Source organism: Gadus macrocephalus, chromosome 21 (genome assembly GCF_031168955.1).
Source record: "Gadus macrocephalus chromosome 21, ASM3116895v1".
Taxonomy (NCBI): domain Eukaryota; kingdom Metazoa; phylum Chordata; class Actinopteri; order Gadiformes; family Gadidae; genus Gadus; species Gadus macrocephalus.
The window spans coordinates 18,479,464-18,501,265 of NC_082402.1; the positions used below are offsets into that span (position 1 = coordinate 18,479,464).

Sequence of the window (21,802 nt, forward strand, 5' to 3'; positions counted from 1 at the left end):
CGAAGCAAGACACCTTCGCTGCGCGTCGGTGTACTGTTCGCCCTGGTGGGGCTTATTTTCCCGATAATGACCGGCGTTCTATGCATTATCCCTTACATATATATTTAGCAGAGTAGACCTAGTAACAAATGTGTACAAAGTTACATATGTATTAAAAAAAATGTCGGGTTGAAATCGGGCTCGGGCTCATAATTACAGTTAATGTGTCGGGGCGGGCCGGGCTCGGGCTTGATTTTCTTTATTAATCGAATGGGAAATGCAATAGCTGCTCATTATTGATTAAGGCCTCCAATTTCGACGGCTAATTACTACCATTAAACATGTTTGAATATGCTCATGTGTGCCACCGTTGCAATCGCCTGGAAGCGTAGATGTTGAAGGACACCTTGTTCGCCCTCTTACGCCACCGGGAAGATATTGACATACTTCTGATTGACTAATGAATTGATTCAGCTATTCCCCCAGAAGTCTGGGGTCAAAAGGTCAAAAGGAGCCGGCACCAGCGCAGGGTTGCCAGGTCCAGCAAAAAACGTCCTGCCCACATACCGTTCAATATCCACCCAAAATGTCGTAGAAGCAGCCCAAATAAAATAGATATTCCACTTTGGCCAATGTTTTGAAATTATATTTGAGGGAATATTTTTTGTTGTTGTTTTAGCAGCGAAATGCAGTGTGTGTGTGTGTGTGTGTGCGTGTGCGTGTGTGTGTGCGTGTGCGTGTGCGTGCGTGCGTGCGTGCGTGCGTGTGTGTGTGTGTGCAGGGCCGTTGCACCAAATCCTGGGCCCTGCATACAAGAGGTACTGATGCCCCCCCCCACCCCCCCGAATTCCCCCTACCAGCCCCCTGCGCTGAATTGTTGACGGGGGGGACGGGGGACGGGGGTTAGAGAGACGCGGCCATGTGCGACTCCTAACACTACTAATTTTTTTTTTTTTTAATTGCCATGGGCCCCCCCTCTGCCTTGGGCCCCCCGACGACTGCCTCACTGTCCCCCGCAGTCCGTCGGCCCTGTGTGTGTGTGTGTGTGTGTGTGTGTGTATAACACGCTATTTTATGTTGAAATGCGACGTAATCCAGTGCTCACGAAAACGTACACTGTCAACGTATGCTTTTGGCGACTGGGTTGGCTCACAGATATACGTGTTTCTAACAAGATGATATCATTAAAAGTTACATAAAGTAACGGTTTAATAACACAAACGCAGGAAACACGGAGCTGCTAGTTTAGCGAAAGCAGCGTCCCTAGCAACCTAACGTCGTTGAAACATGCGAGCGAGCCGATAAAATCTTCCTAATAACTATAAAACTAAAGATCAGACGTAATCACTGACTAAAGATTATGCAAGTAAAAAGTATATTTCTCGTAAGAAATGTTATTAGAAACACGTTTAAAGGTGATTCGGTCCTAAAATAGGCCTATTGCATTTCCCATTCGATTTATAAAGAAAACCAAGCCCGAGCCCGTGCACTTTCTGTCCGAGCCCGTGCACGTTCTGTCCGAGCCCGGCCCGCCCCGACACATTAACTGTAATTATGAGCCCGAGCCCGATTTCAATCCGACATTTTTTTAATACATATGTGACTTTGTACACATTTGTTACTAGGTCTACTCTGCTAAATATATATGTAAAGGATAATGCATAGAACGCCGGTCATTATCGGGAAAATAAGCCCCACCAGGGCGAACAGTACACCGACGTGCATCGAAGGTGTCTTGCTTCGCCCTGAAGGGTCTTATTTTCGATAATGACCGGCGACGTTCTATTCATTAGCCCGCTTATTACACGGCTACTTGCCAAAACGAAAAAATAACTTCACATGGTGTGTCTTTTTTACAATTTATTCGTTACCAGCATTCGTAGTGTTGATTAGCAGAGAAATAATTTGTCCGCAAAGACGGTGACGTCGCTAAGCAACGGAAGACGCTGGGGTTGACAAGTCACCGGACTACTACCCATGCAAGTGAACGGAGCGTTCCACGGCATTGAGAAGACCCGTGTAAATAAATGGCATAGATTTCTCCTCAGATTAGGCCAATAAACCAATGATAAAATAAAAATAAAAACGCTCGATCAAAGGCCTGGCCCGAGGATAGTGGTGGGAAATATCGGCCCGACCCGGCCCACGGGTCGGTTCGGGTCGGGCTCGGGCTCGGGCCGAGAATCTAAACACTGACTGGAATTACTTAGCAGGTGTCTGTAGGCCTATATCAGGAGTTAATACACACCCTGCAGCCAATCAGAACACGAGTATTCCCCCAGACCGTGGTCTAAACAATATTATTCACGAGTTATAATCAACCCCTACACATCAATATTAATGATAACCCATTAAATACGGTATGATTTGTAGATGTCATGGCAACGTCCGCTCGCGACACTGGACTTGCGAGGCATCGACACGGACTTCCATTCACATAGCCAAAAACAAGACAATAGAAACAATCAAAACATCAAGACATACAATTCTAAAAAGAACAGATGAAGCAGCTACCCTTTTTCCCTTCGCGGTTTGCCTACAGAGCAGCGCACCTGCATTTACTATAGGCCTATCCGTGAATTGTCACAATTTCTCAGAATCAAAGGTGAAAGTAGAAACGGGTGGCCTAAAGCTGTCATATTGTTAGTTATCACAGACAAGTTTAAGTAGAAACGGGTGGCCAAAAGCTGTCATATTGTTAGTTATCACAGAAATTTTTTAACAATAAATGTTCTGTACGGAGCTCCTTAAGGGACAATGGGGAGAACGCTCCCGGACAGAACCTTAGTTTGGAAGTCGTGCTTAGTGACACGACAAATACTTCCAATTGAATAGCATGTGTTTGAAATTTGTGCTTTTTGACACGAACATTTTGAAAATACGTGTCACTGATCACGTTTCAATAGATTAAATAATGTGACAGTGTCACGTATTTTCGTGAGACCGGGTTGTATCAGCAGTATGAGACACAGGGAAAGGCAGCACTCCCAAAAGAATTGTGGCCATCTTTGCAGAGTCAACCACATTATGGCAGTTGCCTAATAGATATGCGTCCATATTAATCCACATATCAGCAGTCAGGCTAACAGCTTCAACACTCTGCATGACAGCCCTGGCCTTGGTCTTCACCTCCTCATACTTCTGGACCACCATGTTCTTGTGAGCCCATCTGGATGGCAGAGTGTAGGTAGGATCCAGCTAAGCCACAAAGTGCTTAAAACCGCTGTCGTCCAAGAGGGAAAAAGGCATTTTACAATCATATTTAGAGCCTCATCAATCTCTTGCTTCCGGTCCACTAAAACAAATAAATAAATAAAGACATAAAAATCAAATTAACAAAGGAAATTAAAGGTTAATGTAAAATTGCAGCCCTATGATTCATGAAATGAAATAAAATGTTGCGATAGTGTGTCTAGTAACAAAACATATACCTTACCACGACTTGTGTTCCCCTGATTTACAGCAGCTCTATGCTTGCGTGAAGTGCCTATTCATGGATGATGTATTTCCATGGTACTTCAGTTCAGCAGAACATACCAAGCACCGCACCTGCAGAGAATTTGAATCATTATTATTGGTAAATAAAAAGATTTAAAGCCTATAGTTACAAAAACTAGTACATGCCTTTATCACTAGTAAGCTTGATTATTGCAATGGTCTCCCAAAAAAACTCCAAACCAACTACAGCTTGTTCAGACTGCTTCTGCTAGAGTTCTAACAAAGACCAAAAAATGTGAACATATTACACCAATTCTTAAATCGTTACATTGGGTCCCTGTATGTGAGAGAATTTTAAAATCCTGTTTTTTTTTTTATCTATTAATTTCTTAAGGCAAATATGTTTCTGAAGGCTGAGCTCGCACCAGCATGGTACTTAAGAACAGGTGGAATTTATCAAGATAGTTGACTTGCTGATGTGCGTACGATTGCCTTGCGAACATTTAATAAATACAGATTTTTCTTTACTTAAGCACATCCTAAATTTAATTTGTAAGAATAAATGAGAGCCTTTTCTACACACAGTTCATAAATGAGGCCCCAGGAATTATTTAAATACAGAGGCCTCAAAGTTGTACCTTCATGCTATGATTTTTCACACATTAATTACTATCTGTATCAAATGGTAACCGCGTGACACCATGAATTTAATTGACGGTTATAATTAAATAAATGTGTGTGTGTGTGTGTGTGGCTTCAAGGTAGAAGTGCAGCAAGAACATAAATAATAATAATAACCTGAATGTATGTTATTTTGTCATAAGGTGTGGTGAGATTTTAGGACGACCTACCCTGTATCGGATCTCCCATTAGATTGTGTGTCTTTACACAGACTGTAAAGGCTACAGGGGATTTGGACAGAGAGGAAATTATTGGTTTAAGTTAATGTTTTAACTCAAACTGTTTGAACTACAGTTATTTGGCAGTCGTGTTCCTCTAATTTGAAGCTACTTAAAGGGAAATAAGTTGAAGGAGTTGAGAAGCTTTTCCAAGAGAATTAAGCGAATAAAGAGAATTAATCTTCTGAATTGATTTCTCTTGGATCTGTTGTTCTCTGTTTTACACCTTCTGAGCTTTTCTGCAGAATTTTGACAACATACCAGGAAGAGCATGCTTGTTATATGTTTTAAATATTGCCAATATTGACATGGACTAATTGAACATTTATTCATTAAGTGCTGTATATTTATTGTTAAAGCCCGGTAAACACTGCAAAAGCCAGTAACTTAGCTGTGTGATTGTGCTATTAAAATATGTATCTTCTTTATATATGAGAAATTTCATGACACAATCACAAAGTCGCACTGGAACGCTATGAATGCTCCGAGACCGGAAATTACGTCAAAGGTGCAACTCGGAAGGTTGGCTTCCGAAGAATCCGGGACACACCATCAGAATAGGTCCTTGTCAGAAACGAACCAAGGGTGCGTAACGTGTAGAAGGGGGCGTAACGTGTAGAGGGGGGCGTAACGTTTAATCTTCAGTCCGCAGACAGACCTTCTCCATCGATGGTTGGCACCACTTGGTTGCGATTAATTTGGCGTCGTCGCTTACACATGGGAGAAATGTTCTCCAAGACCCAGATGCCCACGGCGGAGGCGGCCCTACCCGGCAGGAGCGAGAGTATGAAAGTTTCGGGTAAGATATGGTTCTGACCATATTTTGAGGACTTCCTTGTTACCTCTAGCACTTAGAATGAACTATTACAGCTGTACTGTCGTTATTAAAATACTGGTTACGTTGAATAACGATACGTATAATACAATGTTTCAGTCGCTCTAGAACTAAATTCGGCGTCCTTTGGATTCAGTCATCGTAGCAGTAAAAGCGCTGTGACCCGCATATATAACATGTTTACGCGAGCCTCTCATTAGGCCTACTGCGCACGCGTAGAACGTTGCTCCGACTTTGGCTGGTCAGCTCACAGCCAATGGGAACGTTCAGTGGTCAGCTCACAGCCAATCGAAACTTTCAGTGGGGCAGTGTAACTCTACTTATGAAAGGGGAAAGGGTTACGGTGTAATCCATTTGTATGGTACGCCGGTACGTACGACTTCTTTAATAGGTCCATCGTACGACCATGCCAGGAGCCTCTACGAATTCTCTTTTTTGCATAGGACATTTCCTTTCCTAACGAGATGACCCGGAAGTGCTAAAAACGGTTAGGAAAGGAGCCTGTTGGCTGGCCACCAGGGCAAGCAAAGGTCATATATAGGCAGCAGCAGATGAGATCCCACAATACAAAAGTCACAGTAAATAATGTTGAATGAATAGGTACGTACACACACGGACACAATTATTTATCACACCCACACACACACACATACACTAATGAACACTGCAAACGGGAAGCTGCTCCTACAAGAAATATTGCACAATGCCCATGGGCCACCCAAGATATACTGATAGTGACCAAAAGAAACAGACAAAGACACAGACAAAACAGTTAGGCGAACAGGCTGGCAGACCTTCACGGCCTAGACCCGCTTACGTCAGGTCAGCCAAAGACAATTGTGGCAAATATTCGAGGCACTCGTACATCAGAGTAAATAAAAACAAACAATTAATTAAGCTCAGGAAAAACAGTGGCTGGTTAAACAGACGAAGACGATCCTCCTCAAGTCGTTCAGAGGGCTGCAGTCAGCCGATTATGCTTCTGAACTGCTTCTGAATCCTCGTGATCATTTAGACATGATTAGATCTCTGAATGAAAAGACTGTCTATGGAAATGGAATGCATAAACGTACGTTATTGCAGACCCGTGTAGACTACTCACTATTATGCAAGTAAAGCAACGGTAGCTTGCGTGTACCATTTACTGGTCACCATACGCACAGACACCAAGCCGAGGCTACAAACAAACAGTGGACCGTGTTAGGGTGCACTCACACTAGGCCATCTGGCCGTGGCCGTTTTCACACCTAACCGGGATCAAATCTGCCAATGTGAGTCTGGCCAGGCCAGGCCAATTTGGCCACTTGAGAGAGGTGTGCTGCTACGGTACGGGCCGCTACGGTACAGATGCTAATGAGCCGACACGCGCACACGCACGGCTACGCAACCTGAGCTGGATGACGCATAGTCCATGCGACGACCATGGACATAATAAAGGCGACGAGCCTTCTTTCCCATTAAACGGTAAACATGGCGTCAAGCGGTTCAACTGTTGGTTCACGTTGGTCCCATAGAGAAGTCTGTTAGCCATTTGGGCAGACGATAAGCAACAGGCTCAGCAAAGTGCGAACTGTGTTCTCTGTGTTGTCCATTGTTGTTAAAACTCTGACTGGCGGCAGACTTTATTATGGTCCATGCAGCGGACGCTTGGTGATGACGTGTTACGACGTGATGACGTATGTACAAGAGCCTACCGTGGCCAGGCCACAGTTGCGACGGCCAACGGCCACGGCCAGATGGCCTAGTGTGAGTGCAGGCCAGGGAACGATGGGGCCAGTTGAGCACGGTTAGGTGTGAAAACGGCCAACGGCCACGGCCAGATGGCCTAGTGTGAGTGCACCCTTAGGTGCTAATCCATAAGAAAGAGTCTGCTCAAACGACCAACCAACCCAACAAGACTCACGTTCTCCTGTTTGCACAGCTGAGACATCGAGGGGCTCTCGCTTCAATCTACACCACAATAGTGTTCTCCCGTCCACGGCTCACAACTCTTTTTAAAGGAAGCGCCACCTGTGCCACCTGATCTAGATATTCAGTGCCAGTGGGCGGGGCCAAGCCGCACTTCCCATCATAACCGTCCTACCTGCTACATTATTATTATTATTATTATTATTATTATTGTGATATTATTATTTATTTTCGGGGATAAAATAAGAGCGCTCTTATTTTATCCCCAAAAACACAGCTGATCGGACGCATCACACGATTCGGAGGCATGCATCACATTTAAAGGAGCATTTCACCGGTGGAGGCATGAATATGTATTGAAATTGGGTCCTATATGTAGTCGAATAATAAAATAAAATTCTTATTTGGTGCCGTCTTGACCGAGAAAAGGCAGAAAGTGACTTTTTGGCGCTTGTGGATTGAAGACAACAACTCCCACCATGCACCACGATGCACAGCTTCGCTGGCCACTCCCGCTGATCTAGATCTCCGCCTATCGGACACCTCGCTGTTCCATCTACCAAGCTGATACCGCAAGACTGCTTGAAAATCATTTCACACAACATTTCTAGTGAGGGGTATTAGTTGGTGAACTCAGTGAAACCCTAACCCAAATACCGTATTTTCCACACTATAAGGCGCACTTCGTAAAGACTATAAGGTGCACTCCGTAAAGACGGAGTCATTTCGTAACCGCATCGAGCTGTAGCAACGCTGTAGTAAATATTCAAGGCGCTGGTTCTCCACAGAAAAAAGTGGAGCGCATCAAGCCTGTGCGCTGTATACAAACATTCAGTCACGAGGAGATTCAACCTTTTAAATTGAGCAGAAATACTTTTTAATGTACAGTTAGTAATTACATTTATCACAGGGCTTTATTTAAAGCTACAAAAAGAATACAAATAAAATAAATAAAAAATTCAGCGCCACTCTGACGTCCCCCAGCTGGTGGGGAGCCACTGCCATCAAGCGTTTCAGACGTCCACACGAATCCTAACACGAAACTGCATAGGTCCGGATAGATTTGAAACCACCTCTGAGGGTGGTTTCAGAAATGTGCGGTTTCGGGCACCGGATTCGCCGGCTCCGTCTGGACGGTCGGCCGAATGGACAGCTGGCTCGCAAGGCAGCGCTACGCTGCCGTTACACGCCCGGTAGGAATGGACGCAGGGCTGAGGACGCAGCCGTTCCGCGGCGCGTACGCGTCCGGTGGAATCCCGGTGTTATGCGGTTTCACCAAAAAATTGGCTTCGTGTGGACGGGGCCTTAGAAGGCGAACACACGTTCACCAAGACGGGGAGACAGCGCTGGGCGACTTACGCCACTATCTGCCAATGGATCGTGGATGCCTGGGCTGATATAACAGTCTCAACTGTGGTCCAAGCTTTCACGAAGGCAGGAATAATCACTGAACTGCCAGGCAACAGCAGCGACACTGACTCGGATAATGACGAGAGGGAGCCGGGCATGTTGGATGCCGTACTGGCCCAACTGTTCAACTCGGACACTGAAGAAGAAGAATTCGAGGGATTCGTGGACGGGGAATGAACTGAAGAAGTGAGCTTTACGTGTTATACGTAACTGTTATGACCACATGGCTCAAGCATGGCATAACAAATTGGGAGACACGCAGTGACAAGCTTTTGGTATATTTATTTAACAATAAAAAGGCCCTAACAAGGAAATTAAGTATCAGTGTAGATGGCAGCTTAACTATGTGTAATGTGTTATGGACTGGTGTAATGAGAATGTACAACAAAACCAAAATAAAGACGATGAGGTTTGGCAGCAGCTTCAGTCACCCAGCAGCGAGAGACAGACAGGCTGGATGTCTTCCTCCTTTTATAGGCCAATCAGGCCAATCAGGTCAATCAGTTGCACCTGCTGCAGAAAAGGAAGAGCCAAATGGCCCAAGTAGTGAAGCAGCGCCTCCCCCACCACACAGGGGAAGGACACCTTCCCTGACCACCATGGTATACGTTACCAGGGGGACGTAACATAACTGAACAATGTTGAGTTATGCACTAACGTTTGAATTAGCGGTATCAGACTGTTTCTTTTACATGTTTACAACTGAACAAGGCTGGGAGATATTGTTAATATGCACATTAACGTTTGAACATCGTTACCATGGGAGTGAACGGAGTGGTCAGAACGCTTAATAAAGTTTGACTTTATCTGACTTTTTTGTTGACATTCCCTTTAGCACAGCTCCAACTAGTCGATGCATAACGCAACCCCAGTCAAACGTTTGACTGCAGTATCTTCTATTCTATGCGCCTTATAATCCGGTGCGCCCTATATATGAAAACAGTTCTAAAATAGGCCATTCATTGAAGGTGCGCCTTATAATCCGGTGCACCTTATAGTGCGGAAAATACTGTAGTCCTCGTTTGTATTTCTTTCGAAATCGTGAACTTTTGCATGGTGCCATCTTCTATGTCAGATCCAGTACCCTCTGCCATTGTACTTCAGTTTTATCAACAGCCTCTGTTAGCTTAGCTTCAGACGCTGTGGATGCTGGTGAAGTCCCACCCACTGGCACTGCTCGAATAGGTCTGTAGCGTCAGTGGGTCCCACCCCCAGAGTGGTTGTAGTCTTACGAGAATCATCCCCTCTTACACTTCCTATTTTCTTGTGCGCAAAAATCGTCATATTGCGTCATTGTAAACAGTAGGGCTGTAATGATACGCGTATCAAACCGAAAATCGCGATACTCAAAGCCACGATCCTGTCTCGCGGTGTGAGAAGGCAGAAGCGCGATATGCCCTTTCTAACTCTTCGGTCAAATTGTCCGATTGAAATTTGCTAATAATTTGTCTAAATAATAGTCTGCTGACAGCGCCCCCTCCTATCGATGCCGTAAATATGTGACGAGATGCCCTCTCTGTGATCACAGCTCTCCGTGGCTACGGAGGATTGCATTTCTCCACAGCCGTCGAAGTCCTCATATGCAATATGAACGACATTTATCCAGAGTTGGCCAAGCGCGAAAAAAATTGCCTGTGTGATCCTGTCTCTATTGTTTTGTGTGATTTGACTGGCAGTTTGTCTGCTTATAGGTCGGAATGAAGCGGCCACCGATTATTGACAGGATGGGTAGGCCTACTTTATTCTACCGGACTCGTTCGCTTCTTCACTAGACACACGCGCTACCGCTCGCTCTCCTCGCTCGTCCACTCACTCGCTGACGTCACTCACACACGCATACGCACACTGCCATTCTCCCGCACACACATATGCTACTCGTAACACTATGCCTCGTTATTGCGACGTTCATGTTTTTCCTCATCTATTGAAAGTTAGGCTATTAAACATGTTGCATTCTATACGGCCTGATTATGTCATTATTTAAGCTACATAGCCTAATAAGAAGCGCTAATAAGGATATTTGAATAAACCAACCAAACAGTTAAAGGGGCCCTATTATGCCTACCAGCAAAAAACATCCTCCAACTGCAATCTTTGGTTATTTCTTTATTAATTTAGCTATACTTTAATAGTATTATTTCGGTTCAAATCTGTTCAGTGTTCCAAATTATTTGTTGTTATATTTGTTGTTATTAGTGTTGTTTAAATAAAATGCTTTTTAAATTTAAAAGAATCGTGGGATGTATCGAACCGTGGGTCAAAAATCGTGATACAAACCGAATCGTGAATTTGTGTATCGTTACAGCCCTAGTAAACAGGAAGTGTTGGAGATTGATACGGATCTCTCCAGTCTCCAGAACATAAGGGAATGGTGCTCGACCATTCAAAAATATGAGTGGGTTTCTAACGATACAAAGCTTAAGTGAAATGGGTGAAGTTGCCCTTTAAGGATTCTTATTCTTTTTTTTCAAGAATGCATTGACAGAGAAGGGAGACTAGCGTTGCTCACGGGTTGGAATGAAAGGGAGAAAAGGGGACAGAGTTGCCTGCACAGGCGATGTCTGAGATGCAGAGACAGCTTCACGCTACCAGTGTCTGTCTCGTACGGTGTGGAATGAGAGCTCGTGAAGGCACTATTGCGCAAGTACACCTGCGTGCTTGCGCAATAGCATACTGCCCGAGAATGCAGTATCGCTGTCAAATCTGTCCCTGGGAAAAGTAACGTTGCGCTAGGGTTGCCGTGGTATGCGGTATTACCGGTGTTGAGGACACCGGCAACACAGTTTTTTTTATTTATTTTTTCCACCAATACTCCCCGTAACGCAATGAAGTCGGTTAGGAAAAGTGGAGTCGAATTCATTTTAAACACTGCTGTCTTTTCCTATGTTCGAAAGGAAGCACCTGGTATCATCTCTCCTTGACCCAATGACGTTTTCCACAATAGAATAGGAAAAGGATCATATATACGCCTCAATCGGAATACAATTATCTGTTTGGAATATAATTCTATTCGGCTACAGAAGGGGTGGTGTAGTCCGGCTATAATCGACATGCATACACTTATTCCGATTAGTTTGGGGTTTAACTTCGAGCAGCTGCAGTAATTCGCAATTGGTCCACTCCGCACACCAAACTTGACCGCTGTCAAGGGCGGTGGATTTATTGCCTGATTCATGTCTTTGTTATCACTCCGTAGTAGTTACAGTAGTCCGGTAACATATCAACCCCAGCGTGTCCGGTTGCTAAGCGACAGGACATGGGTGATTATGGGTGATATGGGTGGGTTCATGTGTTCGCGTATCGTCATGTCCGCGCGCTTCCGATATAACTTTGCAGGAGTACTACTACTACTACTGCTAGTACTACGGCTACGGTTGATTCCCTTTTCTATCAAATAATTTTTCGGGTCTTTGGGTCTTAATTTATGTATGTGTTGGTCTTAAAAAGGTCTTAAAAAGTCTTAAATTTGACTTTAAAAATGGTGCAAGAATCATGGGTTAGGAGATTTGACTATTCATAGAGGCCCCATTTTCCAAAGCCAGTCCTTAAGACAAAATGCCAGCGTTCGAACGAGATAACGCCGTCACTGTTTACCTGTGTACGGTTCCCTTCCAAATGTCGATAGAAAGAAATACCTGCCTGCACACACTTAAGCCAAATTGAGATGCCAAAACTATACCTATGGCAAGGTCCGCGTGCAAGTGGAGAAAGAAATCCATACCATTAAACATTAGTGTTTTTCAGAGATGAAAGTAACTTGAGAAAATATTTTGAATTTTTTTTATGCAGTTTGCTGCCTAACCAGTATTTTACCCTTTCAGAAGCATTTATATCGAAATTAGAAGATAGAATTAACATACCATGCTATACCGTTACAGTCTATACCTCAAATCATACCGTGATATACATTTTAGTCCATTCCTTACAGCCCTAAATTGGAACTATCTTATGTTAAATTCGAGGTTAGTCAAGCTTTTTGGAGCAAAAAAACAGCTTGCTTGATTCAATTAAATTTAGCTACCGCTTTTTTGATGTGATATAATTTAAAATAATATTGCATTTTTAGGACCGGTGTTACACCGAATTCTGCGACCCACCAAAAAGTGTGACCCCAGGGGGCGCTGTTGTACATTTTCTGCAACATGCACGTGTGCATTATAACAAAAACATAAATAAAACATAAGATCTCCCCCCACCGGTGGGTCTTCCTTTCTTGATACTAACATTAATTCTAAAAAGCATTTTACACTGTAGCCTAATAGGAAATGCTCAAAGGTAAATCAGCGTAATTTAACACTGTCTGTGGCTTTTTATGGGTAAAGAAGCAACGGTGAAGGACCGTACTAAACGCCCTATCCTTGTATGGGTCTGTAAAGTGCTAATCAAATCAATCAAATGTATTTATTAAGCACCTTTAATAAAAAGGTAATTGGTTGGGGGGAGATCTTATGTTTTTGTCATGCCTGTCTACGCTTCAAACTCGTGCATATTGCAGAAAATATGCCAACAGTGCCCCCCTGGGGTCACACTTTTCGGTGGGTCGCAGAATTCGGTGTAACACCGGGTCAACGCCGAGTACTACTGCACGAACGTAGACCTTGCATAAAGTTAGTAATTTCTAATAACATAGGGCTATTCAGATTCAGATTCAGAAAACTTTATTGTCTGTCGTAACAGAAAATCATCTTTGACGTGGCTCGACATACAAACATGAAAATGTACTGATAGGCATTCATACAACAACATTGATCTCTGAGAGCACATACAGTGTGTATAGATCTTAAAATTTAGATAGATTTATTTAGATAAGCAATCATTTGAAAACGTCCCATTGTATGGTGTGGTACAACCTCCGTAATGAATATTCACGCTAAATCCCGCCCAGGGTAGCTCAGAATTCGAGTAGCCGTATATCTCGAAACACCGATCAGTCCTTGGACCGATGATTCCCCCGCCTTTTGGTGTTAGGTTCAATTTGGACGATTTTGAGCCTCTGGTGGCCATGTTGTTTTGTCAATTGAGTTTATTCTACTTGAGCAGTTGGAACTTCTGTCCCCAACAGCCATTAAGTTGGTCACGCTCAAATCAAACATTCCGTCTATAAATTTGGGTGCCAACTCAAGCCGGTGTATTACCTCGGTCAGTGTAAACATGTGGTCCATGCCGGGAAAAAGGTGGGTATAAGACGTGTGTGTGTGTGTGTGTGTGTGTGTGTGTGTGTGTGTGTGTGTGTGTGTGTGTGTGTGTGTGTGTGTGTGTGTGTGTGTGTGTGTGTGTGTGTGTGTGTGTGTGTGTGTGTGTGTGTGTGTGTGTTTTTAAGTGCAGCGCTTAATATCCTATCATTCTCTTCCACAGATAAACATGAAGCTAATGGAAACGCGACTATTCCACCCTTTCCTGATGGAACCCAAATGGTCCTTTTTGGTAAGGTTTTCAAGGATTTTTTTTTACAAAATCATTTTAGAAATGAGGGTAAATAAAACCCAAATAATATATGTGAGGCATCATTCAACTGCAATTAGTTTGACCAAAAATAGTTAATTTGTCGAGAGTGCCTTTTAAACAAAAGGCATGTATTTTCCCCTTTAATTCGCCGCCATGAAGCTCTGTATAACGAGTGAAAAGACAAATCGGAATTCCATGCAAAGCCAAAGCAAAAAGCTATTTTGCCATATCGCAATAAGACAAAATATCAGGTAAAAAACGGAGCGGCTTATTTGTGGTATTTTGAAACGCATCCCCATTAACCGCTCCTTCGGCTTATAGAAAATGTTGCTTTGTTTTCGAAAATACAGTAATATGTCAATGCCCCTTACATTGATTTATTTCTGCTATGTGTTATCGTAACGTTGATAGGAATGGGCTGTTTCTGGGGTGCAGAGAGAAAGTTCTGGAAACAAAAAGGGGTTTACTCCACCCAAGTGGGCTACGCTGGAGGTTACACTGCTAACCCCACCTACCAGGAAGTCTGCACAGGTAGCTAACATCTGGTATCCACACACATGTTCGCACACATAATTCATTGGGTCCATTTTACAGAAAAACAAGGGGTTCAACTCTGGCCACACCAATTATAGGTCACTTCTATTTCATTTAATCTACAAGTTGTTTTGTTATCTCTAATTATGCTAATATCAAGGACTCAAGGAGGTAGTGATTCCTGGAGGTCGTGAGGTAGGTAGGTAAGGACTCATGGAGGCGGGGAGGTAGTGACTCCTGCCTGGAGGTAGGGACTCCTGGAGGAGGGGAGGTAGTGAGGCAGGTAGGTAAGGACTCATGGAGGCGGGGAGGTAGTGACTCCTGGAGGAGGGGATGTAGTGAGGCAGGTAGGTAAGGACTCATGGAGGCGGGGAGGTAGTGACTCCTGCCTGGAGGTAGTGACTCCTGGAGGAGGGGATGTAGTGAGGCAGGTAGGTAAGGACTCATGGAGGCGGGGAGGTAGTGACTCCTGCCTGGAGGTAGTGACTCCTGGAGGAGGGGATGTAGTGAGGCAGGTAGGTAAGGACTCATGGAGGCGGGGAGGTAGTGACTCCTGCCTGGAGGTAGTGACTCCTGGAGGAGGGGATGTAGTGAGGCAGGTAGGTAAGGACTCATGGAGGCGGGGAGGTAGTGACTCCTGGAGGAGGGGAGGTAGTGACTCCTGGAGGTAGTGACTCATTGAGGCAGGGAGGTGGTGAATCCTGGAGGCAGGGGGGTAGTGACTCATGGAGGTAGTGACTCATGGAGGTAGTGAGGTCTGGAGGCAGGGGGGTAGTGACTCATGGAGGTAGTGATGTCTGGAGGCGGGGAGGTGGTGAATCCTGGAGTGTTCTTCTAGATACAAGAAATGTTCACCCAGCTATTCCCCCACAGGTCGGACGGGACACACCGAGGTGGTGCGGGTTGTCTTCTCTCCGAACTCCTTTTCCGAGCTGCTCAAGGTCTTCTGGGAAAACCACAACCCTACTCAAGGTACATGGTGGCCTTGCGCCCGGGGTTGTATCCGTTTGTACCTGTTCTTAGAGGCTTGTACCTTAAGACCCATTCCTGAAGGGTTGGAAATCAGAAATAATGAATTATTTGTTCCATAAACCTAGCACAAGTAGCAACTCTCTAGAATAGTTGGCTACTGTTGGTGTAAGGCACATTTGCATGCCTGTTTGATTAAACAGATACGAATAGGCAATATTAAACCGAGTACTGCGAGGAAGCATATTTGTTACTAGAATACTAAATCAACATTTTTATTCTTGGTGCGCACAATAATAATAAAACAAATAATATAGCTAATGAAATTAAGTATTTTAATAATTATTTAAAAATAGTTATTGTAAAATATCTATTTTATACGTTTGCATATGGTCAAGTTAAAGGTTGAGAAGCACTTGGATATGATTTTTTTTTTTGTTATCACCGTTCATAAAACAACCACTACAGAACGTGCGGTGGCTCTGATAAACTATGGAAGGCAAAAGGGTCACTACCACACCTGATTGCAGACATTCACTAAAAACACCTTTCAGGACCAATGGTGGCATTTTAAACACTTTTCAGAATGCGGAGGCGGCATTTACAAACAGGTCAGATTGCACCAGGTGTTTATAAACATTGAACACAAACATAATTTGCATCCCGCATTGGAGCTCATAAACTGGAAGGCCAAAAGGGTAAACAATACACCTCATTGTAGACGTGTATTCATAAAAATTCACGTAAATGATTGCATTTAAGCTTTCATAATATCACATCTTACGGCGTTGTATTTTATTTTACAATAAATGTGGCTATTTTCATGGTTCAAACGCAACGCCCCCTCGATTGTACAACAGCTTAAAAGACTGCATAATGGACTGCTTTGTTATGCATTAAATAGCTTGAGTATGAATCCATATTTCGCCTGCTATGACCTTTTTCAATGTGAATTGAATGACTGTTATGTAAACCTACATCTATCATCTGGATTTTCCAGTTCTTGAAAAATTTGGCATGCATGAACATTGTATTAAGAGCCTTCGTAGACTATGTAACAAACCAACAGCTTGGATTAAAATAAATGGTCACCGGATACCATTATATTACAACGCTGGGCCCGGCTAGGGTGCCCAATTTCACCTTTACTATTCACAATTGTCATTGAGCCTCTTGTAAGATACAGCGTGGTGGACTACTTGAAAATAATGTTGAGCCGACAGTGTATTACGGAATTGAACATAGATTAAATGCAATATAGCCTCCACATCGTGTTGTTAGGGTATTGTACAGCAGTCTAAACCTGGTGGTTAGGCTCCTCCCCTGGTGGTTAGGCTCCTCCCCTGGTGGTTAGGCTGCTCCCCTGGTGGTCAGGCTCCTCCCCTGGTGGTTAGGCTCCTCCCCTGATGGGCGGACCCCTCCCCCGGTGGTCAGGCTCCTCCCCAGGTGGTCAGGCTCCTCCCCTGGTGGTCAGGCTCCTCCCCTGGTATGCAGACTCCTCCCCTGCTGGTTAAGCTCCTCCCCTGGTGGTTAGGCTCCTCCCCTGGTGGGCGGGCTCCTCCCCTGGTGGTTAGGCTCCTCCCCGAGGGTTTGACTGTGTTTCTGCAGGCATGCGTCAGGGAAACGATGTGGGGACGACATACCGCTCGGCGATCTACACCTACTCCCCGGAGCAGCTGGAGCAGGCCCAGGCCTCCAGGGATCAGTACCAGAAGGTAATGGTCCTATTCAGCCAGAGGGCAGCTCCCAAAGTAACACGTATGGAACCCGTCCGTTTATTGTACTCAGTTACAAATATTAAAAACATAGCCATCCTGATTCATGGTTTAAGCCCTCATTCTAAGGCTGCTAAAACTTATATTGAACTGATCCCAAAACGCACTGCATGCTGGAGCACGGCCCACAGCCAACAGGTACAGGAGGAACGGGTTAATGTTACAATCCATCCATGTACATTTCCATACAGATCCAAATCCAATATCGAGGCATGAAACAAGACAACATTGTATACCTTCTTTCACGACTGGCTGTCCTCAGGTCATCTCTTGCTCTCTTCTCTCTCTTTTCCTCTTCCTTAATCTGTCTTGAGGTATTTCTTCAGCTCTCTCTCAGTCATCTTTCTTTCTTTCTTTCTTTCTTTCTTTCTTTCTTTCTTTCTTTCTTTCTTTCTTTCTTTCTTTCTTTCTTTCTTTGTGTCTTTCTCTTGTTCTTTCGTTCTTTCTTTGATTGTATTGTGTCTGTTGGCCCATTCGATTGCTGAGCCTACTTTATCTATCAAACAGGGAACATCAAACATGTAAATAGTTGAAACAATGTCCTTTATTCGTGTGCCTGTATAAAAGGACCTTAATTTGCCTTACCTTCGCCTGTCTTTTAGACCGTGTTGGAAACGCAGACGTGCAAGTGTAAACGTTTGTAAAGAAAATGTAATGATAGTTGTGGTTCATTATTAAACTATTGCAGGGGAAAAAAAGCACTATGGCGGGCAGCCATGGTCTTGGTAATAATAATAGCCTAGGAACACTGAATTGTACAATGCTCCATGATTGCGAAATGGTCTAGTGTGTAGATACTCAGAACTGCGATGTCCTTCATGTTGTTTTGTCAGGAACTTGAGGAAGAAGGTCTCGGTCAGATCACCACAGAGATCGAGGAGGACAAAACCTTCTTCTACGCAGAGGACGACCACCAGCAGTACCTCCATAAGAACCCCAGGGGGTACTGCGGCCTGAAGGGCACTGGTGTCTCCTGCCCAATGGGAACCCAGAGATGAAGAACCCTCTGCGTACCATGGCCACCCTGAACACTAGGGGCAGCGTTGTTGGACCTTGATTCAATTTCTTTGAGATGCACGAAATCTTTTGTGTTAAAGGTCCCATGACATACGACTAGGTATGTCTTGGGAAGCCGTTTTGAAACTCTGGCTCTTATGAAATCAAAAGTGGGCACGGCTAATCACACTCACACCTGGTGGCATGTCATGGGGCCTTTTAAGTGAATATGCTCCAGGTATTTAAAGAGTTTATTCGCAACACATATACTTCAACATCTTAACCTGCAGGGTATTTCTGTTGTTGATTCCAAACACAGTTTGGTTTACTATTCATTTCTTAAATCGTAGTGTTGACATAAACAACATAAACAAGTCATTGTGGGGTACATATAAGGATAGTTCATCAATCACGTTATAGTTCAAGATCGCGTTATAATGTATACATTTTTAGATGCACGTCATTGTGAGGTATATAATCATTGAAGTTAATGCAATCATTTCCTTAATTTTTACTAACGTCATCTTCATTCATTGTTGTTCTCGCCCACTAGCAAAAAGTAAGCCATTATTGTTTGTCATACAGTGAATAAATCACTTATTGTATTCCGATGGTTTTCAGTATGCCAAGAGTGAGGAAGAGGTTTACAAACAGTCGTCCCCACAATATTCTAAATAGCAACAAATTCTTTGAAATTTTTAGCAAGGTTTTGTACGAACACAAGTTAAGACCATAAAACTGGTATTTGATAAATATACATACCGTATTGATTGATGCTATAGTTGTATTGCATAAAAAAATTAATGCTCAATATTGTGAACGATATAACATATTTAATCATCTTTAAATGGTATGGACAGACAGATGTTAGTTGAATTAACATTTGGTTGAGCTTGTCCAAATAGTCTCAGGGCCTCTACGAATAGTCAAATCTCCTAACCTTTATGCCTCCTTTTCTTTACCTTTGAGGAAAACGTCATCGGGTCAAGGAGAGATGAAAAGGTGCTTCCTTTCGAACATAGGAAAAGACAGCACTGTTTAATAGGAATTCGACTCCACTCTTCCTAACCGTCGAGTCTTGAAAAAAAGTTTGCTATCCATACTTTTGTAGGCTTTAATTTTTTGTGCGGTATAAGGTGACTGATTCTCTATACGATAAATGTAAATATCTCCAAACTCCAAGTCTGCTCGAGACGTTGCCAACCTCAAAGCAATGAACGCATCAGCGGGAGCTGTGTATGGATCACAAGTTCCGAGTATGTTTATCTTTTCTTGATATCTAATTTGAACAATTATGGTCTGAATAGTTGATTGATTGTAGTATTGGAAATCTGCAAGGCTGCAATTCCCCTGTATGGCCGCTGTTCGTCGCCATTTTGTCGGCGTCTGTTGCCCTCCAGGTAGCCATGGTAGTCACGTGAATGCAAAGTATGAATTGATGAACGGTAGTGATTTTGTGTTCTGGTCCAGATCAGGTGGATATGGAGGGGGCCAGACGTATGCAAGAGCAAAAGAAAAACATGAGCTTGCAGATTAGTTTGGTTTCCAGTCCTTTTTCTAACTTCACCACCTTCACCTCCTCCCAACTCCGTAAAGTTTATTTTGGGTAGACTAGTCCCAGTAGTCCATGACATGCAGTTTGTAGAGGCACACTTCAACACTAAATCTAGTCAACACTAAAATACATATTTAGCCATACTTAAAAAACAATTTATGTAATAGAGGCCCCGTCAACACGGAGACGATTATTTGGTGAAACCGCATAGGGCGCATTCACACTACCTCCGTCCGTCGACGGATCTCAGTCGTCGTGTTTCACATCGTCTGCATTTGAGTCCATGCATGCACGTGATGGATTCAATGATTATTTTCCTTGATTCAGTTCCCGTCGGTCAGTTCGCCAAGAAGAGTCGTTCAGAATCGTTTGTTCGTTAAGTCGAGTTTCCAGTAGCGCTGAATCGAGTCATGGAATGCACGGTTCTTCTCAGCTGAGTGTCTGAGTGACTCTCATTCTCAAACCTCATTCTCAAACGATCGTGGAAGTCGGGCATCATCAATATTACAACTTTAACCAAACGCAGAGGGATTTCTTGGGAAATTCCAAATTATGCATTGCCTCGCATAACATAGCGCATTCTGGGATCAAAACGTCAGAAATGCAGGTGATAATGGTGCGTTCATATCGCTGGAAATTATTGGGGAAACATTTTCATGACATCGGAAACACCTCATGATGACGCTCTTATAATTCTACTTCCGTTCGGTAACCGGGGCCAGATTTTGATAACAGAGTTGCCCAGTTGGTGAAGTATGGTATACTAGTGACATGCGGAAGATGACCATTTTACTCAATATAAAAGAATCAACCATCATATCACATACTTTAGCCTACTATTGATTGACGTAACGTCTGTTGGTATGACTTTGCTCAGTGTTAAACGTTGTGTACTGGTAAACCAGCTCGAGATAAGGGGAAGTGTTGCCTTCCATACAGTGGCATTACTGTATGTGCTTCTCATAAATAAAAGCAAAAGGATAGTAGGTTATAGCCATCAAGGAAATAAAGGCATGCAAACTTGAAACTTGAAACTGATCTCCTATGTTTAGTTCTGTTTTTTTATCGGATAATAAAACCCTGCTGAGAAGAACTTTTAGATTTCCAACCGGAAGTTTCCCAAGTGCCCATGAACGGTCGCTGTCGGGAAAACGCGTAAGCGGGAGCGTCATCACTGGCAAGCCGTCTCGTTGTCACCAGAGAGTGAACGCGCCTTTTGAGCTTTTTATTAGTATTATTTATTATTATTTTTGTGGCTGCCCCTTGGTAAATGTAATTACTAACTGTACATTAAAAAGTTTTTCTGCTCAATTTAAAAGGTTTCATCTCCTCCTCGACTGATTGTTTGTATACAGCGCGCAGGCTGTATGCGCGCAGGCTTGTAGCGCTCCACTTTTATTTTTGTGGAGAATCACCGCCTTGAATATTTTCTACAGCGTTTCTAAAGCTCGATGCGTTTTGGCAATGAGTCCATCTTTACGAGAGGGGTCTGGCTGCAGACATCCACCCACACGCTCCAGACATCCACCCACACGCACTTCCGCTGCAGACAGAAACATCCACCCACACGCCGGAAATTGCGTGCTGGTGGATGTCTGGAGCGCGAGTTGCACATTATTCAACAGCGCCCCCTCGGGTCACACTATTCGGTGGGTCGCAGAATTCGGTGTAACAACGGGACTCACTGCACGCCACGAAGATGTGACGTTCGGCTCAGCTGCACTTGGAGGTTATGGTAGGTGACTATTCAAAACACAGCGATACAATTATAAATGCACGAGACTTCCATTTCTTTACCGATCTATTAGTTTCATTAAGTTTAGATTTTTTCATCAAACAAATAACAGAACGTTACACCAATATGAAGCATTTGTTGTTTTATTCCACACTGACGGTGGCAAACACTAGCTAGGTGTCATTTTTGCAAGATAGGCAAATGTTTTTTGTAAACGTTGTGTAGCCTATAGTCGGTCTTATTAAACGATTTTAGAGATTTGTAGATGTGTTGGGAGCATAAACGATTTTAAGATTTGGACTTTTGACAGTCATCTGTAGTCCA

The 21,802-nt window shown here is 43.6% G+C and overlaps 2 protein-coding genes across 2 annotated transcripts in view; both read left to right on the forward strand.

Annotated features, from left to right (window-relative positions):
• Positions 1 to 21,802, forward strand: part of ift172 (intraflagellar transport 172) — a 516,193-nt gene that overhangs the window by 69,559 nt on the left and 424,832 nt on the right. The gene's annotated exons all lie outside the window — the stretch shown is intronic.
• msraa (methionine sulfoxide reductase Aa) lies at positions 4,847 to 18,793 on the forward strand. Its single transcript, XM_060041229.1, has 6 exons — positions 4,847 to 5,115; positions 13,825 to 13,893; positions 14,326 to 14,445; positions 15,322 to 15,420; positions 17,026 to 17,132; positions 18,026 to 18,793. Exons 1-6 carry the CDS (start codon positions 4,986 to 4,988, stop codon positions 18,188 to 18,190), a joined length of 690 nt encoding a protein of 229 aa, XP_059897212.1. The 5' UTR covers positions 4,847 to 4,985; the 3' UTR covers positions 18,191 to 18,793.

What these genes read in the sequence shown, in the direction of transcription:
- msraa (XM_060041229.1), top strand. Translation starts at nt 4,986, where the DNA reads ATGGTTGGCACCACTTGGTTGCGATTAATTTGGCGTCGTCGCTTACAC. An exon ending in AAACCACAACCCTACTCAAG is followed by an intron (nt 15,421 to 17,025) that starts GTACATGGTGGC and finishes GTGTTTCTGCAG; the next exon opens with GCATGCGTCAGGGAAACGAT. An exon ending in CCAGGGATCAGTACCAGAAG is followed by an intron (nt 17,133 to 18,025) that starts GTAATGGTCCTA and finishes TTGTTTTGTCAG; the next exon opens with GAACTTGAGGAAGAAGGTCT.